The sequence below is a fragment of the Cryptotermes secundus genome, unplaced genomic scaffold (assembly GCF_002891405.2).
Source record: "Cryptotermes secundus unplaced genomic scaffold, Csec_1.0 scaffold610, whole genome shotgun sequence".
NCBI classification, from domain to species: domain Eukaryota; kingdom Metazoa; phylum Arthropoda; class Insecta; order Blattodea; family Kalotermitidae; genus Cryptotermes; species Cryptotermes secundus.
In genome coordinates this window covers 183,748-195,923 of record NW_019734319.1, presented here as the reverse complement: position 1 = coordinate 195,923, position 12,176 = coordinate 183,748, and the positions used below count along the sequence as shown (strand labels likewise).

Here is a 12,176-nt window from a genome sequence, read left to right as displayed (position 1 = left end):
AATCGACTCACTCCACAGAAACTAACTGTCTCTCAGCTACTCAATAAATTTCATGCCCTTTTACGGAACCCTAGGGTTGGTTTAGTGCCGTTGGTCGTTATAGCCCCCCGCTGGACTTTCTTCTGGGGGAAATGAATCCGGTTATTACCGCCCCCGCCATAATATTGTCACGTGTTTTAGTGACTAAGACGCGGGTTTTGATTGGTGTATCGCTTTATTGGATCTTCACTGGTCTAACTACAATTAGTTCTTACACTCTCAAGATTACTGTAACTATAGCACATGTAATGTCACACATTAAGTCTTCTCATTCTTCTTCTGGCCACACTGTTGTTCCCTTGGAACTTCGGAACTCAACTGAAGTCAATTCCCATTCCCGTAATCTCTCATATCCTCTCGGCACGGACAACGCACAGAAAACACAGCCCATACTGTTTCGTAGCGCAGACCACACGGAAAACAAGTCGCGTGATAGCCATCTCGCACGTCCATTGGCGCGCTGACTGTTGCCTAGCAACGAGCTATAAATATTCGTTCTATTGTTGCGTGCGCGTATCGCGGTGTGTTTATCGAGCCGTTGCCTGGAAATGCGTTGGCATGTCACGATATTACACTCTCATCTCCGCTTAAATCTTCAAAGTCTCTTTTCTCCAGGTGTTCCGTCGAAACTACTTTTACGTATATTTCATCCCTACCATGCCTACTACATGTCCCGCCCATATCTTCCACCCTCAATGAATAAATATTACAAAATATATGTAGATCTTGGCTGTGAAATGGATCTGTCAGTTTGACAGGACGTAAATATGTTTTGTGATGATTGTGGGGCCAACCCCACAGACCGCCATATAACAACCACAAGAAATATACAGAATGATTCACGTTAAACTGTATCCCAACAGCAAATATACTCTGCACGTCAGTTTGTAATCGCGGGATTTTCTGGCGTACAGCAACCCTGGGAAGCTTTCGGCGCTGCTTTCTGAACTCATTTATGCTTCATGTTCAGCGAGGTATAAAGCCCCGCGTTTCTATTTGGGTACAGATAGCTCTGCGGCGTTACAGCAATGGGGGTGGGGTGACCTTTCGTTCAAACGACCCCAGAGACAGGTGGAAGCACAGCGCAGCAGCAATCAGCACAGTGACGTCACCACTTCACCTAGCACAGCGCTATCTATTTACAGCCAGTGGCCGAGTTCCCCCACCCGAGCGGTAAGGTGGCTGCCTGCACATGACCGTTCTCCACACAATTTATTTCCCTGAGACGGTCATCATCTTGGGCTTCCAAGCAAACATTGTCGAATAAGGATTCGAGGTTCTCACAGCAGTGGGATATACTCGTAACATCGTGCAGTCCGTTAAAGTCAACCGACGTTTCTGAGGAACATATCGCCTCCATCTTCAGGGTCGAATAAGCTGAACAAGAAACCAGCATAAAAACGGGTGACAAGCAGAGCTCTATTTTCACGCTTGTTTCTTGCACGGCTTATTCTTCGACCCTGAAGATGAAGGCGACATGTTCCTCCGAAACATCGCTTGACACTGAACAATCCTTCTGGCTGATTTTCCCGCTCTGATTCTCTGGATCGTCTTCTAGCCGTGCTATTATGGCAAGGCGCCTGTCAACAGTGGCGACAATTTCCCATGTCAACGCATGCCCGTTACTAGCAACGGTGTCTACTTGTCGCGGATGCAATGCTTCCTTCTTCCTCGAGGTCCCGCACCGTGAGATCTACCACTAACGAGACTAGGGGGAGCCGCAATGCACGTGCTGCTGCTCACTCGCCAAAGAATGGCGACCAGCCGTTAGATAGGAGAGGCACTTCTTCCCCGTGGGTAAAGTGGCCGGGGCCTGAAGCTGACCACTCACCTCCAACTAGTGCCGAGGTCAAGAAAATGTGGGCCTAGGCCTACCTCCATGAACTTCTCCGTTCGCTTCGGTTTTTCTAGATCTTACACATATGGTAGGACTCCTTGGGCGAGTGATCAGCTCGTCGCAAGGCCTCTAACTGTAGACAAACACAGAAAAACGCAAACAAACATCCATGCCCTGAGTGAGATTCGAACCCACGATCCCGGCTTCCGAGCGAGTGAAGACAGTGCATGCCTTAGACCGCTCGGCTACCGTGACCGGCTCGTGCGCGCATATCAACACCAAAATAGATGCCCCCCCCCCCCCAAAGAGGAAAAAGACACGTAAAAAACTTCATTTATCAGCCCTTCCGTGCAGTTCATAGCAGAGCGATGTCCGTGCAATACAATGGGAGAGGGACTGGACACTGTGACAGGAATCCTTACGTCACACACGCCCTCAGCGAAGCACAGGCTTATGGGTGCAGGCCGAGATGGGAGAGAGACATAGAAATCTGTGACGAAGCGTAAATGACTAAATGTGTGCGTAAAGGCAATTGTGAAATTCTGAACCAACCCCGTGTATATGCTACATTTACTGCTTCCTATCTGTGCTACACAACCAGCCCATCGGCACATCATAATGTGTCAGCTTCACACACCACCGCGTCTCATTTCTCGGAGCCTTCCCAACGAAAAGTTTCAAAATGGCGCCTATCTGTATCGCCACGTTCGCCTATCTGTCGGTTCCCGCGCTGAAACACAAGAACTGCTAGATAGAATTTCATGAAATTTTACATTAGGGAATTTTATGAATACCTGTTGACATATTCAAATTTGTTTTAAAATCGGACAACAACGACGGGAGGGGAATTTTACACGAGGACCCCCTGTCTGTGTCCGCATCTCGAGCGTAACGCGCTGAAAACGTTTATCAGAATGAAAAATGTCCCGAACAAAAGTTGTAGAAAAAAACGGAGCAGAATTTTTATGACCAAGATATTTTTTCTACGTTTTATGGATTTACGTATAATTCAGGAAAACAGATTTTTTAAATCTAGATGTAGCACCTACGCGAACTGTTGCACATTTTATAACACGAAGATGCCGCAAGGCTAACATCATAGTTACAATTTCTTTATTAAAACCGTCACAACACAACTATATTAAGGTCAGTGTCAAGTCTGGCACTACATGTTTCGGCTATTAAAAGCCATCAACAGGCAAATACATGTCAACATATATACAACCACTGAACTGCAGTACTAATAAAATTGGATATAATAATATTAATTATATTAAAATACTTGGCGTAAAACTGCAATAAATTAGATTATATAAAACAAAAGTTACAGTATAAAACAAGAATAAAATTCTTCGATTGATGCCTTCATCATCGAGTCAGTCGTTAGTTTTTGTGATTTTGTTGCTTTCCCAAGGACAAATTGGAGTATACTATATTTTGTGTATATATAATAAACTGTTATTGGAGCCTCGTGATGTAGATAGTAATATTAATGTTAATTATATAGTCGGGGCCTCATCTTACAAATCTTTTAATAGCCGAAACATGTAGCAGAGCCAAACTTGGCACTGACCTCAACATAGTTGTGTTGTGACGGTTTTAATAAAGAAATTGTATATTACAATACAACAGGATACATGAAATGAAAATCACAATTACACGTCAGGCGGGGAAGAGGTATGGCACAGGCCAGAGCACTCAGGTGTTAACAACTGAGGGAGCCATAGACCATTATTTGGAGCAGCTGCGATGGTACCATTCCTTGGAGTTCTGTGTGCTCAGCGGGGTCTCCGGTTTGGTTATTTGGTTCTGAGAGTATAATGTAGTAACTTTCTAACGATTACGCATCTTCAGACACGTTGTAGACAAACAGAACGCTGGCACTTACTGGATATGTGGAGGAGAAACCCCTTACTCATGCGGCAACTTCTCCGACACAACTGTACTGCTAGGTAGCGTGCACATAACTGGCAGGCGGAAACAATTCGACTGACTTGACGACACATTACAAGTGTATGTTGAATATGTACTAGTGGACAGACGACAAGGAGTGGTACTCCATCCTCATACTGTCCTAAAATCTGAGGTTTTCATGGCACCGAAGATTCATACTGGAATGTTCCAGGTTAGAAAGTGGCTTCCATCTTAAAGATGGAAGCAGTCCTTCCAGCGAGCTGGATAACCGCCTGGCAGTTACACAGCATCAAAACCCAAAACACTGCATATAAGATCGCTGTTATGGATTCATGACAAAGTTTTCGGAAAGACTGATCCTTTGGTAGAATTAAAATCGAAGGGAACAAGATTCATGTGTTTCGGAACTCAGAACACCACACTTTTACAGATGACAAGTTCATTATATGAACTGTATGCCCGAGGATAATATTAAAAAGAAACGTAAACTAAGTAACCCTTAATATCTAGGATTTGATGTTAACATACCGCTGGTTATGAAGAGTTCTGTCCTTGAACGCCAACCGACGTTTCGGAGGAACATGTCGCCTCCATTTTCACGGTCGACGAATAAGCCGAGGAAGAAACTAGCATGACATAGTTACCAAGCAACTTGTTACATCCCAGAACAGAGAACTCTTCAGGCATTAATGTGTTCTTCCCTTAAAGTGAGTGACCGCGACTCACAACGCAAACCAACAAGTACAGTTATATATCGAATTGTTTCGTGTTCCTTCAGCAGACAGATACGCGACTATGGACTGGGCATGGCAGTGCTCGCGTGAACAGTGGAAATGCGGGCCCCAGGCGTGTTGGGCGCACATCCAGACCAGTTCCAATCTAGGCCTGCAGGCGGCTGGCGCTACTCACAAAGTCAGGGTCTCGTTCCAGACGGGGTTCAGAGACGATCTGATAGTCTTCGTTTTCTTCTTAACGTTGTCCGAGTCGGGGATCAGCTTCAGCTTCACGTAGGGGTCCGATGAGCCGTTCGGATCCATTGGGATCAGGTTCCTTCCCTGGCGGACTGCAAGAACAAGAGAAAGAATCACTTATAACAACAGCTCAGACGGCACCAGTCAGGTGGCTTCCTTGGTGCAGCCGACAAAGGGTGGTCTACAGCTTGGTGACCGGGAAGTCAGCAGCGTAGGGCCACGTCGCGCCTGAGGCCCTCACGGCACAGACATTGCGCGGAAACACTTTCCGACGCTGTTATGTTGGGTCTGAGGTTCTCACAGCGGCAACTAACTTCTGCGATGTGACACCGTGCAGTCCAGTGGAAGTTCACCGAAGTTTCAGAACAGCATAACGCAAAGCAAGTACGCTGCCTGCTTCTAACTCGTTACGTGCTTAGCTTACTCGCCATTGCTGATGATGGCAGCATTATATTCATCAGAAAGTTCGTTTAACTTCTACTGATTGCTCGGCGTTAGATCCCAGAAGAGAGTACTCTTGTAAAGAAATTTCCGCTTGTACACTCTGTTTCTCTAAAATGTTTAAAACTATAATTTTGCCTGTGCTTCTGTATGAGTGTGAAACTTGGTCTCTGACATTAAGGGAGGAACATAGACTGAGGGTGTATGAGAACAGGGTGTTGAGGAGAATATTTGGACTGAAGAGATATGAAGTGACAGGAGGATGAAGAAAACTGCACAATGAGGAGCTTCTCTTCGCCAAGTACAATTACAATGATTAAGTCATGGAGGATGAGATGGGCAGGGCATGTAGCAGGAGTGGGGAAAAAGAGGCGTGGATATAGGATATTGGTGGGAAAACCACAAGAAAAGGGAGCACTCGGAATACCGAGACGTGGGTGGGTGGACAAAATTAAAATGGATCTTAGAGAGATAGGATGGGAGGGTATTATCACGTATATTAGTGACTTGTAGGCGGGGTTTGATTTCGCACAGGTCGTAATTACAAGTAATTATAACACTTTCAAGATTACTGAACTACATCACACAAAGTCGTCAACGTTTGCTAACATTTCACAGCGCAATCCTCACAACTCCTTTACATGACGGCTTCGTGTTCTTGACTCACGGCTTCTCAACTACGACTCTCTGCAAAAGACCTTCGTTGTCTTAACGTCCATGTATTTATCGTCCGTTGTCCCCTATTAACCTTCGGCACGGTCCATGCACAGGAAACAAAGCCCCTCTATTGTTGTGTGCTATTCTGTTGGGGGTCCCACGTGATCGCTACTTAGCCAGTCCATTGGCACGCTGGCTGCTGCCTAGCAATAGGAAACACTCTTCATACTGTTGCATGCTCGTATTTCTGGCGTGGCCTAAAGATGGACGTCCTTCTAGTGTTGCGTGCACGTCGGTTGTGGGGTGTTTAGCGAGCCGTTGCCTAGCAATGATTTGAGCAGATCCGTCACAGTATGGACTGGATCGATCTGGCTATTTTTTTATTGCTAGTGGGGTGGGACTAAGTCCCTTGTACCGCGGCCACTTCTGGCCTATTGTACCAGCTCCAGATGATAGGTGAGGGTGATTGTGGAGCAATTGGTGGAATGAAGATTGGCAGGGGAAACCGAAGTATTCGTAGAAAACCTGCCCCAGCGCCACTTTGTCCACCACAAATCCCATTTGACCAGACACGGGATCGAATCCGGGCCGCCGCGGTGGGAAGCCAGCGACTAACCACTTGAGCTATGGCGCGGCCTCATCGATCTGGCTTAGGATAGGGACAAGTGGAGAGCTCTTGTGAAGACGGTAATGAACCTTCGGGCTCCATAAGATGCCGGGAAGTTCTTGAGTAGCTGCACAATTGGCGTCTTCTCAAGAAGGGCTCAGCTCCAGGAATGAGCGACACTCTGTTTATCTGCGATGCGATTAGCTTACAGCAATAAACTCATATCCTCGTCAATAGGAAAGGCGTATGAGTAAGAGCAGACGACGAACTTCGAAACACGTGTACTCCAGTGGAGTACGTGCTATTATACGCCTCAAGGAAACACTGTTGAATAAACTGGCTGCGCATGAAACATACAACGAGAGCCACTGAACATTAGAACAGGGCCAGGAAATGAGAAACAGATATCGCGATAAGGGGAAGCACACTGTAACGGTGAGGAATGTTGCTATGGCAACCACATCTGCAACTGGCAACGTCATTATCTGAAAGCGTTCAAACTTCTCTACCGATCTGCGTAACAAATGTTGACACTTGTACACAATGATTTCTATACAACAGAAGTTTACTTCCGACGAGCCAGGGTAACTACTGATCTGTGCTACATTAATATAAAATTTGTTATTCGCGAAATTTGAAAACCAGCTTTCTTTTAAACATTAATTTATGTAATGCAGGTCGGTAATTCTCGAAGCTCTCGTCCGTAGATTATATTATGAATAATTGTCCATTTTCTTAACGGTGCTGTGTGTCAAGTTCAGCTTGGCTCTAGGATCTGAACCTACGGCCTACCCGTCCTATTTAAACCCATACACTTCGAGGCTGCAAGAAGATGGACCAAGCTGCACAGGGGCAAGTTTCGTAGCTGCTCTCATCACTCAACCTTCTGAAGCACAGCAGCAGCTACACGTTCCCAAGGATTCAACGTTAAAAGAACTGCGTACTTATGTCCTTGTCTACTATGAATCGACTGGTCTCTGTCGTGCACACGAGGTGTTCTCTTTATTTTTTGTGCTGTGACATGTAGACCCGTTTCTAGGCAATGACCGCGAAATAAGCAACTATACAGCCGTTGCTAAGTAACGGTTCAGTAAACAAGCATATTTTCACGGCAACAAATAAAGAGCAACAGAGGAACGGTGTTTTCTACACGCGCCCCGTCGAAATGTTATAAGCAGGCAAAGTTAGTTAGTGAGGTTTGTGAGTTGGTTGGTAAGTTAGTCAGATAACCACTGGGGTTCAGTTGTTGTGAGCTGCTGCTGTCATAAACTGGTAGCTGAGGCCACGGACAGTTCAGGAACCAAGAGGAAGGGGAACGTCCGCCATTGAAAGCCGCTACCAAGCAACGTCTACTGAAGACTCTAACAGACTGAAAAGACCTAGTGTGTCCTATAGTGATTCGTGAAATATGTAGAACAATGACAGCATAATCTTTGCTTGCAGTTACGAGTTATAAGACTTCAATAAATCCGATTACAAATGCAAACGCCGTTTATAGTCACTAAACCACGAGAAAGTATTATTTAAACCAGGGTTTTCCGTGGGTTTCTTCGAACCTGAAGCAAATTCGACGCTGATTGCATGCGTCACATGAAGCCCCCTCCAAACAGTGTACCATCAAGACTTCACCCCCATCCAGCCCCTTCCAACGTTACTATCAAAATTTCAATCATAAGCAGTAAAACCTCTGTTCAAGTTCCAATAATGAGGCAGCTTAAATATGTGAGATGAAACTCGGAAAATGTGGCCACGTAAACCGGTTCTTTCGCCTCTTTGTGTGGCTACAATAGCACAACTTTTGTGCAGACACTTCTCACAAAATGTCACGACACAGCCAATCAGGGCGAACTCTACAAGAGGCTGAGGACGGCAGCTGAAGAGCCACTGACGTAACGCACCTCACACTGCTCATAAACATTCATGTCTACCTCCGGACCTCGCACCTCAGCAGTTAGAGATATGGCGGCGGTGCAAAACTCTGTGGTGGTCTACCCAGGTATCTGCCCGGGGGGGGNGGGAGAATCCGGTAAATATCACGAAATTCTCAATCAGTATATCTCCGCAGTATATCAGTATCTCCGCAGAATGTGTTCTCAGTGTTCTGAGGCATGAAATTATTATGAACAAGAAGTTCTGGGAATAACTAATCGCCAACTTTTCTTCCGATAAAATATGTGTATTTCATACAAGTAAAAAAAAAAAACAAACAAACAAATATGAATGTGTAGAGGTAAAAGGTAAAGTTGTCCCTCATGAAATCAATAAAGGTAAAATATAAAGCTATCCATGTTAACAGGCGGCGGAGGCCCACAGGGTTGTGAGACGTCGAGGCTCCCAAATTTTCTAGTCAATCGGCTCACAGAGGCGGTGACGTTGTCAGTCTTACGCATCGGCCGCCCTTCACCTCCAGGAAGATTCCTGGTATTCATTTCCGTTAGAGGCTGTGTCGCCCACAGGGCCATAATGCTACTGGAAATATTAGGTAAATTGAAAAATGAAAAAAAAACTAATCAGGAATCGAACCCGTACCCTTCCGGTTTGTAGCATAATGCCTCAACCAACTACGCTACCAAGACTCCCCAACACCGTGCTAACACGTATCCGAATGTACGCTCCAGCAGAAATATTTAATTAAATAAGTTACAATCTCGAAAACATGGTCTTTCATTCGTCTGGAAGTGTAACTTCATTTTTACTGTATTCTGATAGCTTCATTCTTCACTAAACATACATGCACACAGAAAAGAGGTCCATTAAAGGATTGTGTTATTACATCCATGAAATTAGTGTTTAAATGGGATTAAGCTTATGGTTTCCACATCAAAAATTATAGCGGCCGTAATACTGGTAATGCCCAGGGAAGATATTTATGACATGTCCCATTCGAAGTACCTCATGTGGCATGGTTTTTATACGCAGTTTCATGACGATCGGTTCAGGTATTCAGTAATATTAGGGTTATTGTCGCGACAATTTGAGGGGCTTCAGTGTTGGTATTACTGATGGGTTTATGAAGTACGCCGCTGAGGTAGCCTCAGGCTAGTTTCATGACGGTCGGTTCAGAAATTCGACATTAATATTATTAGAGGCGACTGTTGTGTTGGTATTACTGACGGCTGTAAAAAGAGCCTCAGGTGGCATGATATACATATCGAGCTTCGCGAAGATTTGTTCAGGGATTCAAGTGATATAAGACTATTACCTCAGGTAGCGTAGTTGGTTGAGGTACTATGCTACAAGCCGGAGGGTCGCAGGATCAAATCCCGATGAGGCCATTGGATTTTCTTCAATTTACCTAATCCTTCCAGCCGCACTATGGCTCTGGGGTCGACTCAGCCTCTAACAGAAATGAGCACCAGGAATATTCTTGGAATGTTCTTGGGGGTAAAGGGCGGCCGGCACGTAAGGCTGACAACCTTACCGTCATCTATGAGCCGATTGTCTAGAAAATGTGGGAACCTGGACGTCTCACAACCCTATGGGCCTCCACGGCCTGTTACAGGGATACCTTTACTTTTTTTACCTCAACAATTTTAGATGCCTTACATACGATAGCCATAAATTCGCCGTATGGGCAAAGCTATGGCCGTGATGTTACAGCAGGAGGTAAGCACTGTCTTTTATATTGTTAAAACGGTACCATAACCGCCACGCGTTGCCATGTATAGGACAGTTCATGTGAGCAGCAGGTCGATACATATATATCCGTCTGTACGCATTAAAACTCGAGAACAGCGTCATAGAATCTCGTGACATATCACGGTGGGAACTTCAACAAAGCACGTCTATACACTCTAATTTTGGTTAAGATGGGTTATAAATGGCGGAAACTTCACATGGCGACTTGCATCTGTTGCTTACGCGCAGAACTTCGCTAAATATTCACACGAGCGGAAGGAAGTTACGATCGAAACTTGCAAAGGAAATGCAGTAGTTCTTCTGTAAGTATGGCCGTTTCCGTAACAGGTACACGAAATGGACAGCTACGCTCAATTTCCGAACTTATATATTAAACTATCGCCAACAATCATCCTGAAAACACCCGAATATTACCGAAGTTTCTCATTAGCGGCAATAACTAGAGAAATCCTTCTCTCACCTGCATCTACAGTTCCACAAGTATACAGATATGTCATTCAAATATAACTGATCGTTCTGCTGAAGTTCTTAGTCTCGATCATAACAGGCAAATCGACGCGAAACAGGCGCTTCACCCGTTTTGGCAAGTAAGAGAATAAAATGACATCGTCACTGAGTTTGGACTGCGTTCAACTGAACTGCCAATTTTTTCAGTCACGCCAGCGAGTTTCATGTTCAGGCCTACTACACTGGAGACGAGAATGCTATTCATGTCCTGGCCTACAGTGCTGGAGACGAGAATGTGATTCATGTCTTGGCCTACAGTACTGGAGACGAGAATGTGATTCATGTCCTGGCCTACTGTACTGGAGACGAGAATGCTATTCATGTCCTGGCCTACTGTACTGGAGACGAGAATGTGACTAATGTCCTGGCCTACAGTACTGGAGACGAGAATGCTATTCATGTCCTGGCCTACTACACTGGAGACGAGAATGTGATATTCGACAGCTGAGCGTGCAAATCAGTCTTCTATAAATAGATGATCGTAACCAGAAGTGAGTGCTTCTGCTCTTTCCCCTGACGAGGACCACACAAGTGGCGCCACTAAGTGGAAAGCGGTGACCTATCGAAGCTGCTTTACGCAAGGTCAGCAGCAGCATGCTCAGAGGAGGGAGCGGGGGTCGATACAGCAGCACTGACCAGCCATGTGGTACATTGCGCATGCGTCGTACGGTGTAACCTGCTAGGATTAGCTACACATTGCTAAAATGATTCAAATAACAGCTCATCCATATTTATATTACTATTCTGCGTGCCGTTCACCGACCTGAATGCCAAATGTAGTGCTCTCTGCATGGGACTTTTGTGTCTCACGTGGGCGGGCTTTAATTAATATTGCAGTCTTCTGAGATGTAGTTTTGCAGTTAGATACCAACTTTTCGAAGAAAACAATATTCCTGTCTTCAAGGTAGAAGACAGAACGAGTACGCTCCTTCGAAAATATGGTATCTAAATAAGTACAAAACAGCGTGGTGTCATTTCCAAGTTCATCTTTCATTATACCGATCGGCCACGAAGCCGTACGGTAGGGACTACACAGACTAGCAGAGGATTTGAACCATAAACACACCCATAACCGGATTGGCCAGGGGCCTGCATTCTAAATGTCATTCTCATTAATCATCATCATCATCATCATCATCAGTAATCTGTCAAGACGACAGGTCCACAGTCTCTTCCAAAACAATTCCTCCACTTAATGCGATCTAGAGCTTTCTCCTTCAAATGACAGTATCCTCTTCTGTCCCCAAGGTCATCCAGCATCTTCTTACGTCTTCTTCCTCGTCTTCTTGTCACTTCTATCCGCCCATCTATCTTTCCTTCGATAACTTCTTTTAGAAGGCAGTTTCTGCGTGAAACATGACCAATCCAATTAACCTTCCATTTTCTTATTTCGTGTAGGATATTCCTCTGCTCACTGACTCTAATTAACACTTCTTCATTTCTCACATAATCGGTCCAACTGATCTTCTCCATCCTTCTCCAACACCACATTTCGAAACTTTCCCGATGTTTCTGATCTACTGCCCTAAGTGTCCAAGTTTCAGCCCCATACAGAGCTATGCTC

The 12,176-nt window shown here is 45.1% G+C and overlaps 1 protein-coding gene across 5 annotated transcripts in view; it reads right to left on the bottom strand.

Moving 5' to 3' along the window:
* LOC111868595 (protein kinase C, brain isozyme) overlaps positions 1-12,176 on the bottom strand; it is a 150,134-nt gene that overhangs the window by 40,133 nt on the left and 97,825 nt on the right. For all 5 annotated transcript variants that reach the window (XM_023859379.2, XM_023859381.2, XM_023859380.2 and 2 more), the window contains one exon: positions 4,700-4,853. In XM_023859379.2, the coding sequence (XP_023715147.1) occupies positions 4,700-4,853 (154 nt within the window). The remainder of the gene's footprint in view (positions 1-4,699; positions 4,854-12,176) is intronic.